Raw genomic sequence first — 13,337 nt, 5'->3', positions numbered from 1 at the left:
AAGCCTTGTTCTCCCTGAGGAGCCCCACCCCCTGGCTAGGGGTTGATAGGTGCTAAAGGGCTTGGCCATCAAAGCCTCCTCATTAAGAAGCTCTCAACTTTTCTAGCAGGTCTCTAGGCTTAGCACAGAGTCCCTCAAAGGAACAGACAACACTGTATACTTCAGTCAAGCAGCAAGCACACACCAGACACAAGCTACAGACCATAGGTGCTGATTCTGTGGAGGAGCTAGAGAACAGGAGTGGCTAATGGGAGTTTTGCAAGGGTTTCTCCAGGTGAAGGAGGAGCAACTGGGGTCAGTTTGGTTTCTGTAGTGAGTGTTTGTGGTTTGCTTACTGCTTGACTGAAGTATAGAGTGTGGTCTGTGCTAAGTCTAGGGGCCTGCTAGGAATGGCTGAGAGCTTCTTAAGGTGGCTTTGATCCCTAAGTCTTTTAGCACTTAACCAGGGGGTGGGGGCTACTCAGGGAGAACCAGTATTTAAAACCCTGCTCGTAAGCCACCAGGGGAGCTAGGGAACAGGAGAGTTTTGAGGGAGATTAGAGGGGGGCGTGGGTGTGGATAAACTTCATTAATGTTCTTTAAACTTAAGGCAATAACCCCTCCCACCCCCAATAAAAATAAAACAAAAAAGTAAAGAACTGCAGGAGTAAAAAGAGACTGCAGGCAGAAGTCCAGCAACAGAGTGGGGGCTATCCAGTTTATTGCACTGAATGCAGCATGCATGATTAGCTGGCCTATGGGCAGGTGGCATATGTGTGAATTCAGTGCAAGGAGCTCCTGGCTCTCAGAGACCATGTACGGGCTTCGGAGACCAGAGTGGCTGAACTGGAGGAGCTAAGGGAGACAGACAGGTACATTGATGCGACTTTCTGGGACACAGTTGAATGGTCCTACTCCCATTCTGACGGCCTATGCACTCTTGAGGAGTTATGAGTAAGTTCTGAAGGCAAGGTCAGAATTTTACCAGCAGCAGCTGGCCAACAAAATGCTGCCTTAGGAGACTGATAGCAGACTCATGCGTAGAAATACTCATTTTACAAGTGCAATTATCCTTTTTTTCCTCAGCCCTGGCCTCCCACCTGTTGATAATGAACAATTAGTGAAAGGTAGAGGTAGGGTATGGGTATGTGTGTAACCAGATGTATATATTTGTCATATTTGAATGAAAATGTCTATATTTAGAGAGTATCTTCTTTTTCCTGTATCTCCTTTATTTATCAACCGATTTTGATAATATTTGAAATGGAGTCTTTTTTTATTTATTTATTTATTTTTAAAAAGAGACTCCTCTTAGTGCAAGGCCCCAACCTGTAGCTTAGTTAGCATATGCCTTAATCCAATGATTCTCAAACTTTTGTACTGGTGACCCCTTTCCCAAACAAGCCTCTGAGTGCGACCCCCCCATATAAATTAAAAACACTTTTTTAATATATTTAACACCGTTATAAATGCTGGAGGCAAAGCAGGGTTTGTGGTGGAGGCTGACAGTGCATGACCCCCCATGTAATTACCTTGTGACCCCCAGTTTGAGAACCCCTGTTAACATAGACAACACAACAGATTTCTTTGCTGTTTTTCAACTATGACGTGTACCATTCCTGGCGATACTGCAGTACCAGGTTGAAGCATGGAGTGGCTGGAGCAAGCTCCTATTTCTTCTCCCTGTTCCAAAAATGCATTTAATATATAGTCGCCAGATAAAGGACGTTTACTGATAAGAACAGATTAAAATTTTTTATAAAAGCTAATGTTAAAATTATCTAAAACACAGGATAATAAAAAACATTTCCAATCATTGGGGTATAATGCTTAAATTATCCAAAATAGCAAGTTTGGTTTAAAAAGTAATAAAATGCTATACTCCATAATCTGCAATGAGTTGTTGTTTTTTTAAAAGATTATGGTGTGGTTTTCCACTCTGTCTCTGATTGTTGAAGTCCCTCTGCCCAGCCCCACTAGGTGTCTGGGACAATTAAAAGTTGCCTACTTACTGTCCCAAATTTAATTGGGTTCTGTGAATTTGGCATCTGCTTTAGGTGCGCTCACCCTCACAGATGCCTCTTCTCTGACCAGCAATTAATCCTGTCCCCCCCAGCCACTCCTCAGTTCAGCACCCCCATCTCCCTCAATTCAGCCCCACCTAGCCTCAACTCAGCTCTTCCTGGGGGTTCACACACACACACACACACACACACCCCAGGCCGGCACAGCTGGACTCTTTACTCGTTTCTTCCCCCTCCCCTCTTGTGAGACTGGTGAGTGTTGGGGAGAGACTCTGGCAGCTTCTAGCAGGGCTGACCTTCACAAGGCAGCTGGAGCATCTCCTGTCCTCTCCAGCCAAGCTCCTGACCTGTCTGAAATCCTCTCACTCGTGAAAAACTCATGAGCGCTGGTGATATCATTCCTAGGTCAGCCACATCTCCATTGTCTCTCTGCAGGGAAATAGGGAGTGTGGCCAGAGTGGCCCCGCTGCCGTTGTGATCTGAGCAGCTCAGGCAGCAGAGCGTAAGTTAGAGCAGCCCTGAGGCACAGCAGGGTTACGGCTGTCGTATGTTTGGCATTTGGACTGAACTCCTCTTCCTGGCCTCACCCCTGCCAGGCATCAGAGGGATGTCATAGATTCTAGGACTGGAAGGGACCTCGAGAGGTCATCGAGTCCAGTCCCCTGCCCGCATGGCAGGACCAAATACTGTCTAGACCATCCCTGATAGACATTTATCTAACCTACTCTTAAATATCTCCAGAGATGGAGATTTCACAACCTCCCTAGGCAATTTATGCATGTCACAGTACTGGCTCCATGGGGGGGCGGGGGGGGAGGCTGCAGGTGGTCCCCAGGCCCTGCGGCTACGGCCCAGTATCCCAATAGGCCGTGGGAGGGCGGGAATATCTCTCATCCAGCAGGAGGAGCTCTAGCAGGAGTCAGCTTTCTATGTGCTGCTACTGCCCCTTTAAATGACAGCACCTTCAGCAGTCAGCCTTGTGAATGACAGGCTTTCTGTCCAATAGGAGGGAGGGACTCGTCTGGTATCCGGGATTGACGTCTACAATTATCCAATAGATTGAGCAGGGCCGGAGGTTACCAGTCGCTGATTGGCTGTGTCTCGGAGTATAAATGAGGCGAGGAGGCGGGCGCGCTCCCTTTTCTTTCCCGGAGCTCTCGTGGGAGGTGGGTGTCCGGCGTGGGGGCGGCCCGCGGGGGACTCGGCTGCACTCAGCCCCCGGCCGGGGAGCAGATCACGGGGATCCGGGCGGGTCGGCCTTACCCCGGAGCTTCCCGGCTGGCTGGGCCCCGCCGCGGCTCCGGGTGTCGCTAGGCCTCGGGCCTGGCCACGCGGGGCCGGCTCAGCACCGCGGCAGGGACACGGGGCCGCGCCGCGCGCTTCGCCCCGGGATCCCGATGCCCGAGGGGCCTCTTCGTCTGCTCTAGGGGATCCCCTGAGCCGGGGGGGCCCGGGGCCCATAGACGCCCCCACACTGGTTCCCGTTTATCGTTCGGGAGGCCGGGCCAGCATGCGGCGGCGTCCCCCTTTCGGGCGGGGGAGGCCAGGGGATAGGATGTGGCTGAACCCTGGTCTCCCCGCCGTGTCTCCTGTAGGTAACAGCTTGTCTTTAAACCCTTTGTGGCAATCCTTGGAAGCACCGTCGAGATGCCCAGGGAAGACAGGGCTACGTGGAAGTCCAACTATTTCCTGAAAATCATTGTAAGTGTCTCCCTTGGGGTGTGTTCTAGGTAGTCTGGACCTGGGGCTGGGATGGACTCTTGTCACTCGTGGCTCAGCCGGCCTTGGCCATTCTCTGTACTACACCTGCAAACGCACCCCCAGGTTAATCCTCATGCACATTTGGAGCCACAGACTTAAGGGGGGGTTGTGTTAGACAGCAAGGCAGGAGCCAGCCTCCTCATTAACACAGAGCTGCAGTTTGCAGAGGTTACATGATCAAGGAAGAGCAAGCGATGCTGGGACCGTGGTCTCCATAGCTCTAGCTACCTACTGTGATTAATGGCTGTGGTAGCAATTTGCTCCATTGTATACCAATGAGGTGCAGCCCTCAGGCTCCTGGAAAGTTGCCAGTGAAGTTGCTGATAGTACTACTGGTCCCCAAACTTTTCATGGTCATGCTCCCCTGTTACCCTAAGCCAGAGCGGGACCGAGGGAGGGGGGAACGCGGACAGGGTAAGGGGGCCTCAGCTGAGGGCAGGAGTGGAGCTCCGGCAGACCGGGCCAGGCTAGGTGTGGAGTTGAGTGGTGCTCCCTCCCTGCCCCCTGTGGGAGCTGTCCCAGGCCTCAGCTGTGCTCCCCCAAACATTCCTCCACGCCCGCCCCCCCCACCCCGCAGTTTGGGTACCTCTGATCTAGAGCCTGGTACTCCACATTTCCCACTGGTGGCTGCTGTTATGAGACTCTCAAGACTCTTCTAGATGTTACCTCCAAATTTTATCAGAAGGGTTCTCAGTAGGCTCCTTCAAGTGAGCTTTGAAATAGACACTTGCACAGCTGTTGTCTCTCTTACAATGAATATACCAGCCATTGGCAAGTTTTTGAACATTTTAAAAGCAATTGGGAAGCCTGAGTAAGATCCCCAGAACACTTGGCTCTGGAAAGAATTAAACCATGCTACTAAGAATGGAGTCCACTGCAATCACAAATGAATCATTCAGAAGAGCCTTGTAAACGTTAGTGCTGCTTCCTAGTTGAATATAATTTGTGTTTTTAATGCCTCAATGTGTTGTGTAGCAGTGAGATACTGTTCACAGTGACCGAGTAAGCAAAAGTAGCATCTGCAAAAGAGCCACACATCCAAGCCTCCTTAATGGAGAGCATTACCAAGTTGTTGACTCTTTAACAGGGAACCTTTCAGAGAAACTGCATTAACATTTTTACAGGCATAAACATCACATCTCAGCTAAGCTCCTGGTACGTCCTGACTGTACTTTATTTGGAGGGTTGAAATGCATCTCATTTAGCATGTTCGTCTCCCTTAAATGTGCTTTGGGACGTCTCTATTTCCTCTCTGAGGGTCATCAGACTGCTGCTGGTATATAATTTTTTTCAGAAAGAATTGCACTCTGCATTTTCTGTAGCATTGGGTTGGCAGCCTTGTAACCATATGTTTTAAGCAATGGTTCCCTGGCAACCTAAAGAGACTGAAAATTGTCATGTCAGGGTTGGTTTGGAGACTTGAGGGGGAAGGGAGGAAGTACCCCCAGAGTGGCGGATAGTGGGACAGTTTGATTAGTGCACACACTGGTTGCTGACTGGAATGTGTACCAATGTCAGCTGTTTAAGAACCCTAGTCAGGTGACAGGGATTTTTGGTTGCTTTGGGACAGGTTCTGGTTGGTAACATTGGGTCAGATTTCTCAGCTTAGCACACAGTAGCTCCCATTTATGTACCTAAACAGAGTTACTGGGTGCTAAGGACTTGTGGAATCTGGCCATTTAGTTAAGGTGCCTAAATAGGACCTAATATTACTCTATACCCTGGTCTAGGTTTCTTTGTAAAACTCATTTGTTCTTTCTGTAGCAACTCCTGGATGATTATCCAAAATGCTTCATCGTGGGAGCAGACAATGTAGGATCCAAACAGATGCAGCAGATCCGCATGTCCCTGCGTGGGAAGGCTGTCGTGCTGATGGGGAAGAACACCATGATGCGCAAGGCTATCCGTGGTCATCTGGAGAATAACCCTGCTTTGGAAAAGTGAGTAAAATATGTGATTCCACACTCTGTTTCCTGAGGAAGACTGTATGTTCCCTGGAGGAGTGAAACTGAATGGTGCTGTCTTTCCTCCAGGCTGTTGCCTCATATCCGTGGGAATGTGGGCTTTGTGTTCACCAAGGAGGATCTGACTGAGATCAGGGACATGCTGTTGGCTAACAAGGTAAGGGAGGAGGACACTGTTGTTATAGTGCGTCTACTCAGGGAGGTCTTGGGGCCTGATCTGAAGGAAGGAGAGCGTGTAACACTGAACATTCTCTGTGGATGTGTGATTTTAGAAGGGAGCAAGAACTGGGAACCAGGCATTTCCTGTGTTGTACTCCGAGCGCTGCCACTGACTTGCTGTGACCTCCGTTTCCCCATGTGAATAATTGGGAGATGCCGATCTCACAGAAGTGCTGTGAGGATGAATTAGTGTCTATACAGTACAGTCTGAAAGCCAAGCATTATTTTGCTTTTTCTTCTTGCACTGTCATGTTAGGTGCCAGCTGCTGCTCGAGCTGGTGCCATTGCCCCTTGTGATGTCACCGTGCCAGCCCAGAACACTGGTTTGGGTCCCGAGAAGACCTCCTTCTTCCAGGCTTTGGGCATCACCACGAAGATCTCCAGGGGTACCATTGAAATCCTGGTGAGTGCAGAGCAAAGTTCAGTGTGTTACTAGCAAGTGAAAGGTCATTCACAGCTTTCTAGTTGCTCCTATATATTGGATGACCCTGGTTGGACAGTTTGGCAAGTCCACTGAAGTTAGGACTGTAGATCTGTAGCTACTTCATCCCTACATCCCCATATCTTGTGCTGCTTTCGATGGCACAAGATCGATCCCACCTTCTATTGAGGACTTTGGAGGCATGTCTCTAAAGCACCTTAAGAGGAAAATAGCAGAGTAATGTGACAACAATAGGATATTGCATGACAAAGAAAGCCTAATCAAATAGGAAGCTGTCAGAGAAATTGGGCTGGGTAAATTCTTTCTGCCTCTTGCCAAGCTGAGTGGGAGGGTTGTCTGAGCAGCTGATCTCCCATCCCTGACCTCTCAGATGCCTTTACCAGATGGCAAAGCAGGTCTGATTTGCTGACTGAGAGCCTGCAAATGCCCTCATCAGTGGCCCACTCATTCATCTATATGATTCCATGCTGTAATTGAAGCGTAAGTCATGGGCTTGATGCAGGAATGACTGGGTGAGGTTCTCTGGCCTGTGTTGTGGAGGTGGTCAGACCAGATGACCATAATGGTCCTATTTGGCCTTAAAATCTCTCCCAGCAGCCCTCTCCCTTGTAAAACACTCTTGGGGCGGGGGGGGGACCCGCTTACATGGAAGAATAGCATTGCCGGTCTCTTGCCCCCGCTTAGGCTCGGGAGGCCAGTGCTTTCCCTCCCTGTGAAATACAGCGGGTGTGGTGACAAAGGGGAGCTGTGTGGGGACCTGGACTGGTATTTCACTGTGGGGCAATTTGAGGGAGAAGTTCCCTGCTCTCTTGCCACTTTTGGAGGCGGGGAAAGTGGGGCCTGAGGCTGCTTCTAAAGGCCAGGGGTGCCTATCGGGTTATTCCCCTTCATCAGGTCAGGTACATCTTACACTTAGATAGTGGCTTAGTATTGGCAGTTTTCTCATTTACGTGGAAGAGCTGGGAGAATAAAAGGGGTAACTTCTGCTAACTAATGGTGTAGGTAATAGTGCATGTTCAGTAACGTGAGAGAGGAATTTCAAGCCCAAGTCTTAGTTTTGACAAAGGGTTTTTGAAAAAAGATGAATCCCTGAACAGTTTCAAGAAAGGTGGGATTTTGAAAGGCTTATCAGTGAGTATCGATCCATTTTTGACTAAACTGCCCTCACAATTTCAGACTATTTAGGTTACTGCTACTCTGTGAGGAATGGAAAGAATAAACATTAAGACTCCTATAAAAACGGACATAATCTTAACTGCAGTGGTGTTACTGCTCTACCTTAAATAATCTTTAAAGCCAGATGTCTAATTTGACTCCTGTGGAGAAGAAGGGTTTAGTTCCATCTAGCTGGGGACACCAGTACTTTGGGTACGAGAAACTCTGGTTTGAGTGTCTAATGGGACAGCCTAGGTCTAGATGATGTGTTAAGTGTAGCTGATTCCATTTGCATGTCTCATAATTATGGACCTCGCTTTGAAATGTGCCATCTGCTGGGTGGGCTGCTCCTCATACTTCACACAGATTGCTCAGCTGAGCTTTGAACACGTTTTGATACAGAATCATTTGTGGGTCTAACTCCTTCAGTCCCATCTACAGATGTTTGTAACGTGAAGTTGAACCTTGTTGCGTCTCTGTGCCTGAGTTTCCCTGTAGCAGTGCGTTGCTCACTTTTCCCTCTTTGACTCTCAGAGTGATGTGCAGCTGATCAAGACTGGAGATAAAGTAGGAGCCAGCGAAGCGACCTTGCTGAACATGTTGAATATTTCCCCATTCTCCTTTGGGCTGATTATCCAGCAGGTGTTTGACAACGGCAGCATTTACAATCCTGAAGTGCTGGACATCACTGAGGAGACTCTGCACAGACGCTTCCTGGAAGTAAGAGCTGCTTGCCTGTGCTGTATGCCATGTCTACTGTATTCCATGTAGTTATGGGGATAGATTAAATGCTTGGGTATCTAATCTGAAGTTCTGGAGGGCTGTGTGTGTGTGTTTTTTTTTCTTTTTCTTTTGAACTGTGAGACCAGCACTGAATTCTAAAAGTGATTTTACAGATCTACAGTCTTGAATAACAAGGTTATTGGCTTGGCATAGTCCCTTTAAAACTGGTCTGTGCCATTTCATTGCACTCCAGAGTTGGGAGATCCAGATGCAAGTGTGTGTCAGCCTGTTGGCCAGCACCCCAGTTTTCCCAAGCTGTTTTGATGTCCCCCATCACCTTTGGAAAATTGGGGTAGTGCGAATCATGGCTTTGCCAGATAGTAGTCTTCTTGGTGGGTTGTATCATGCATCCCTGAATGCTGGGAATTTTGATTTGCAACATGGATGTGTTTTCTACTGGGAGCAATGTTCCATTCTGCCGGCTATCAGTTATGTATGAAATGCAGAGAATACAAAATCTGGAAACACCTTGTAACAAGTGTTAAAGGTATGTGGTTAAGGCTGCCTCTTGTTTTGTCTCCTTTGCCAGAACCAGGCAATTCTCTCACCCATAATACCCTTTATTACCTTTACACATATTGTTATGGATGGTTGTTTACTTGCAATGTAATTCTCAGAGCTGAATGCTTGGAACATGAGTTTTCTTTCCCTCTTCCCCAGGGCGTTCGTAACGTAGCTAGTGTTTGTCTGCAAATTGGCTACCCAACCATCGCTTCTGTGCCTCACTCCATCATCAATGGGTACAAGCGAGTCCTAGCTGTGGCTGTGGAGACTGAGTACACCTTCCCACTGGCTGAAAAGGTAAAGTATGAGCTAGACAGACTGGAATAGATCGTGCGCTGACTTAAGGCTCACAAACTAGCTTTTGTGCATGAGCTCTTAAAGATCTAGAAGGTGGTATGTTAGAGATCTGCACTGAAAAGAGGCCTTGAACAGTGTGAAGTGCGTGTAACTGCAGTGCAGCCAGGGGGAATTCCTTGCTTTGTGGAGGTGCAGTTCTGCCTCTTCACCCTCAATCCTAGGAGTAGCTTACTGGCAAGGAGGGTGGAGAGTGTGCTTTCTGAGAGCATCCCTGTCCTCTTTTCATATGATAAGGCAGCGTTGCCCTCCTATTGATTGTCTTCAGTTCGTTTGTATAATGCATCCCTTGGGTTGCTGGCAAGTTGCTCGCATGGCCTTTGGGGTTGCAAAGGTTGTGCTCCCTGCTCTTAATTCCTGTGGAGACCCACTAATACGCCATCCGTTTTCAGTCTGGCAATAGGATAGTAGATGTAAATTGTGACCTGTTTGTTCCCTGAAATTACTATATGCTTTTCTCCTCTTACAGGTAAAGGCCTTCCTAGCTGACCCCTCAGCCTTTGTGGCCGCTGCGCCTGTGGCAGCTGAAGCTGCAGCTCCTGCTGCTGCTGCTCCAGCCAAAGAGGAAGTAAAGGAGGAATCAGAGGAGTCTGACGAGGACATGGGATTCGGTCTCTTTGACTAACTCCTGCCACACACCAACCAACCACTTCATCAACTGGTTTAATTAGAGAAATAAAGTGCTATTTTACACCCTCTGTTGTGTGTTTATCGTGGGGGGCGGAGGAATCATCATGCATGAACTTTCCACTGGTGTGAAACTTAATATGGATTTTGATCCTAAAGATGTACTTTTTTGATCTTGCCTTCAGTCATAAATGCTTACTAAAACAGCCATAAAATAATTTCAAGAAACCTTGAAATAACTTTCCCCTGCAGGTGAGAGCAAGAGGCTCCACACATGTCAAATACTAGTCATGTCACTTAGTGCACTTCTGCCTTGGCTACACTGGAATGTTAATGTGAATTAAAGTAGGGTGTGAATTTAAAGTGCGAGAGATATTCAAGAATCACTCCATGTGTGGATGCTATAGTTACTCAGTTGTGTAGACAAGCCCTGAGGCTAGCAGGACTTGAGCTAGTGTGCTGAAAATAGCAGTGTGGACATTATGTCTCAGGTGGCAGCTCAGGCTGTCAATCTCACAAAAACCCCTGCGTCTGCGTTTAAGTGGCTGGCCTGAGTCTGCTGGAGCCATGAGGCACAGCAAATGTGCTCAGTGAATCACTGGTAACTGCAGGCAAATAAGCAGGGTCCCTGTCCTGAGGAGCAGTCTACATTACTGAATACACAATGAAAACTCAGTCCATTGTTGATAAATTAGATAAGCCATGACTGGATCAGGTTAGAGACTGGGTCTTATGAGGTTTATTAGGCTGCCTGCTTTGGAACTGTATGGGGCCAGCAGTGGAACATTCTCAATTGCAGGCGTCACCTCATCATCTGGAACTTGATTGCTCTGGTGAGCTTCAGATTATGCTGTAAGATTTAGCAATTCAACAGTCTGTTTTTGTTTTGCTGCCAGGGTGAGCCGGGTGTGTCCTGTGTGTTATGAAAAATGAGCTGTTGTGATTTTTGGTTCTGTGATTGCTGCTGTGGACCAGCTGAGTTTTCATTATGTAAGACCCAGGCCAGAGTGTTAAGCCAAAACAAACAGGCCTGATTTTCAGTGTTGTAGAACGCCACTCTTTTTAATTCAATGAGAATCATGGGTGATCATCACTTCTGAAGAATGACCCCCCATATGGGTCTGAATGTGGATTTAGGAGCATAACTTTTATGCACCTGAGTTTTGATAGTAGGTTAAAATAATTGTTTCTTAATGGCCTAACCTACAATTGCTATTTGGGAAACTCCATTTTCCAAGTGTTATGTCATCTTGGGACTAGCTATTTCCAGGGTGCTCCCTGTGCTAATTACTTGCTTTCTAATCCAAAAATCTGCCTCCCTTGGTGATTTTATAAAGACATTGCAACCTTCTGCAAAAAGAGCTGACCTTCACCCAGGCGCTGTGAAAATGGGATTAAACTCTTGCAGCCGGGACTGCCTTTTATGTTAGCACTGGCAGCACCTCGCACGATGGGACAGAGCTCTATTACTAGGTGCAACTCTACCCCAGCAATTGAAGAGGGCTTGTATTGCTACAGAGTCAATATCTGCCTTTGTCCGCCTCTGAAGAGCGGTGCCCCGAGGCAAGTGACCAGCAGCATCCCCGTGGATAGTGGAGGAACGATCAAGGGCAGGGAGTGGCTCGCCCGCTTGGGCTCGTTCACAGGGCCCCGGCTGCCCTGGTCAAACCCCTGCCAGGCCCGATGCTGTGTGCCCGGCGCTGCAGCTGGGGGAGAAGGGGCTGTCTCAGGGAAATGAGCAGCTCCCGCGGCCTCGCCGCGTCAGGACCTAGCCCCGCTCACTCGGGGTCAGGCCGCGACCTCCAGGCATCTCTATAGCCACGAGCCCCACCCCCTGGCCGGGTCTGCGCGTGACCCGGAACTGAACCGCGTAGTGCTTCCGGGGTCAGACCGGAGCGATGGCGGCCGACACGCAGGTGAGTGTGGGGGGCTGGGCCCGGCAGTGGCTCAGCGAGAGCCGCTCCCGCGGGCTGGCCGTGGGGCGGGCCGGCTCCGAGGCCCGGTTCCGTAGCTTGGCTCCTCTCAGGCGGCCGCGTCACGGGGAGGCGGCGGCGGTTCCCGGGATCCGGCCCCTGTCACGGGGAGAAGGGACGTGGCAGTCGCGTCAGCCCCATCCCTCGCCGGGCGCCGACACCGAGCCTGCCCCCGGGGCTCTTCCCGAGCGGCCGGCCCGGCCTGTCCCCTTCTCCAGCCCGGGACAGGCCGAGCGAGGCCGCGCTTCCCAGGCCGGCTGCGCCCGCGCCAAGCTCTCGCCTGCCGCAGGCAGCCTCGTGTCGTGGTGCGAGCCCGGCCCTGCCGCGGAGTCCGGCCTGGCCGCGCAGGGGTTCGGAGCAGCCGCGGCGCCTCGCCCTGCGCGGGGGATGGGTCGGGACGGGAGGCGTTTGTAGAGCGTGACTGTCGCGTCGTCTGTGTCTGGGCGACGGGAGCTGTCGGAGCCTCAGAGCCGGCGGGATGAGCCTGTCTCTCTTGCTGGGCCAGGCTCAGGCGAAGGTCGGGGCTGGCCCAGCGTTTAACATCCGTGTTAAAAAGGTCCGTATCAAGTTGAAACTTACTCAGTTTCCAGAAAAAAACAGCCAGCTCTGGGCACCATCCCAGCCACTGAGACCCTCTGCCAGTTTTTGGGGTTCTTCAGATCCTATTATGTCTAACAGCTAATGAAGATTTATCAAGTGGTATGGGCTTAGGCTTTAGGAGCAGGAGAGTGAGTTCTGTCCCTCATATTGCAGTGAAATTATAAATAGCTGTGATGTGCAGAAGAGTGACAGCCATACAGTTCTTAGCTGATTTGTTACAATATTTTTCTCTTTATATGCTTGTGGTGATGCACTTGCCACTATTTTATGGAGGTTGCTTCAGAGAGCCCCTCCAAAGTCAGGTCTTATCTGGCTTGATATGTATATGTTTAGACTTCACTTTTTCATGAAACTTTTCTCTTGTATAATTTACTAACACATGTATGTCTATATAAATCTTAATAAAAAGAACAAGCAGTGGTGCATGAGACCTTTGCACAATGACTCCTCATCACTGAAGTTGCATGAATGGTAAAAACTGCCCATTCCGTAAATTAGTGGATCAATTGGGAACCACTGGATTATAATGCAGATTTAAAATTATCCCAAGTGTCTGAAAACTGAGGTGTATTCCTTGTAAATGGCTGTCACACCTATATATGGTCCATCAGCATCAGTACTTACTAGACATCTTGGGTTTGTTTTTAACAATGGAAAGTTTTTTTTAAAACAATTTCTCACATGTTCGTACCTTAACTGGTAGGCTGACGAACAGTTAATATTGATGACTACCATCTCTCGACAAATTCTGCAGGTTGCTAGCCAGATTTACCCTACCTTTTGCCCATCCTTGGAGAGAAGCACAGGGATTAGGATGGCTGAGTTGGAGGAAAGGAGAGGTAGGAATTGCCTGGAAATTCCAATCAGCAATTTTGAGGGGTCTCATGCACACAGACAAAAGCTTCGAGATCAATGGAGGCAGTTCATACTTAAGAGCAAATCCTGCCATTTC

General features: G+C 49.1%; 2 protein-coding genes and 1 pseudogene across 3 annotated transcripts in view; 2 read left to right on the top strand and 1 right to left on the bottom strand.

Moving 5' to 3' along the window:
- Window positions 1–1,582: 1,582 nt before the first annotated feature.
- On the bottom strand, window positions 1,583–1,760 carry LOC112122430 (annotated as a pseudogene).
- Window positions 1,761–3,107: 1,347 nt separating this feature from the next.
- RPLP0 (ribosomal protein lateral stalk subunit P0) lies at window positions 3,108–9,883 on the top strand. The gene is made up of 8 exons (XM_024197383.2): window positions 3,108–3,169; window positions 3,599–3,704; window positions 5,529–5,704; window positions 5,798–5,885; window positions 6,204–6,350; window positions 8,079–8,264; window positions 8,988–9,128; window positions 9,655–9,883. Exons 2-8 carry the CDS (start codon window positions 3,651–3,653, stop codon window positions 9,808–9,810), a joined length of 948 nt encoding a protein of 315 aa, XP_024053151.1. The 5' UTR covers window positions 3,108–3,169; window positions 3,599–3,650; the 3' UTR covers window positions 9,811–9,883.
- A 1,795-nt stretch (window positions 9,884–11,678) lies between these two features.
- GCN1 (GCN1 activator of EIF2AK4) overlaps window positions 11,679–13,337 on the top strand; it is a 58,577-nt gene continuing 56,918 nt past the window's right edge. The window contains exon 1 of one of the 2 annotated variants that reach the window (XM_024197384.2): window positions 11,679–11,728. In XM_024197384.2, the coding sequence (XP_024053152.2) occupies window positions 11,711–11,728 (18 nt within the window). In that variant the 5' untranslated portion in view covers window positions 11,679–11,710. Of the gene's footprint in view, window positions 11,729–12,218; window positions 12,342–13,337 lie in introns of those variants that run through there. The other variant, XM_026661213.2, reaches the window with a different exon arrangement.

This window comes from Terrapene carolina, unplaced genomic scaffold (assembly GCF_002925995.2).
Source record: "Terrapene carolina triunguis isolate 2854851 unplaced genomic scaffold, T_m_triunguis-2.0 Scaffold951, whole genome shotgun sequence".
Lineage (NCBI taxonomy): Eukaryota > Metazoa > Chordata > Testudines > Emydidae > Terrapene > Terrapene triunguis.
This window is presented reverse-complemented; position numbering and strand designations above follow the sequence as displayed.

Bases quoted from the DNA above. Each gene is read 5' to 3' on its own strand.
- RPLP0 (XM_024197383.2), top strand. From the start codon at position 3,651: ATGCCCAGGGAAGACAGGGCTACGTGGAAGTCCAACTATTTCCTGAAA. The intron at 3,705-5,528 runs GTAAGTGTCTCC...TTCTTTCTGTAG, and splicing joins ACTATTTCCTGAAAATCATT to CAACTCCTGGATGATTATCC. The intron at 5,705-5,797 runs GTGAGTAAAATA...TCTTTCCTCCAG, and splicing joins AATAACCCTGCTTTGGAAAA to GCTGTTGCCTCATATCCGTG.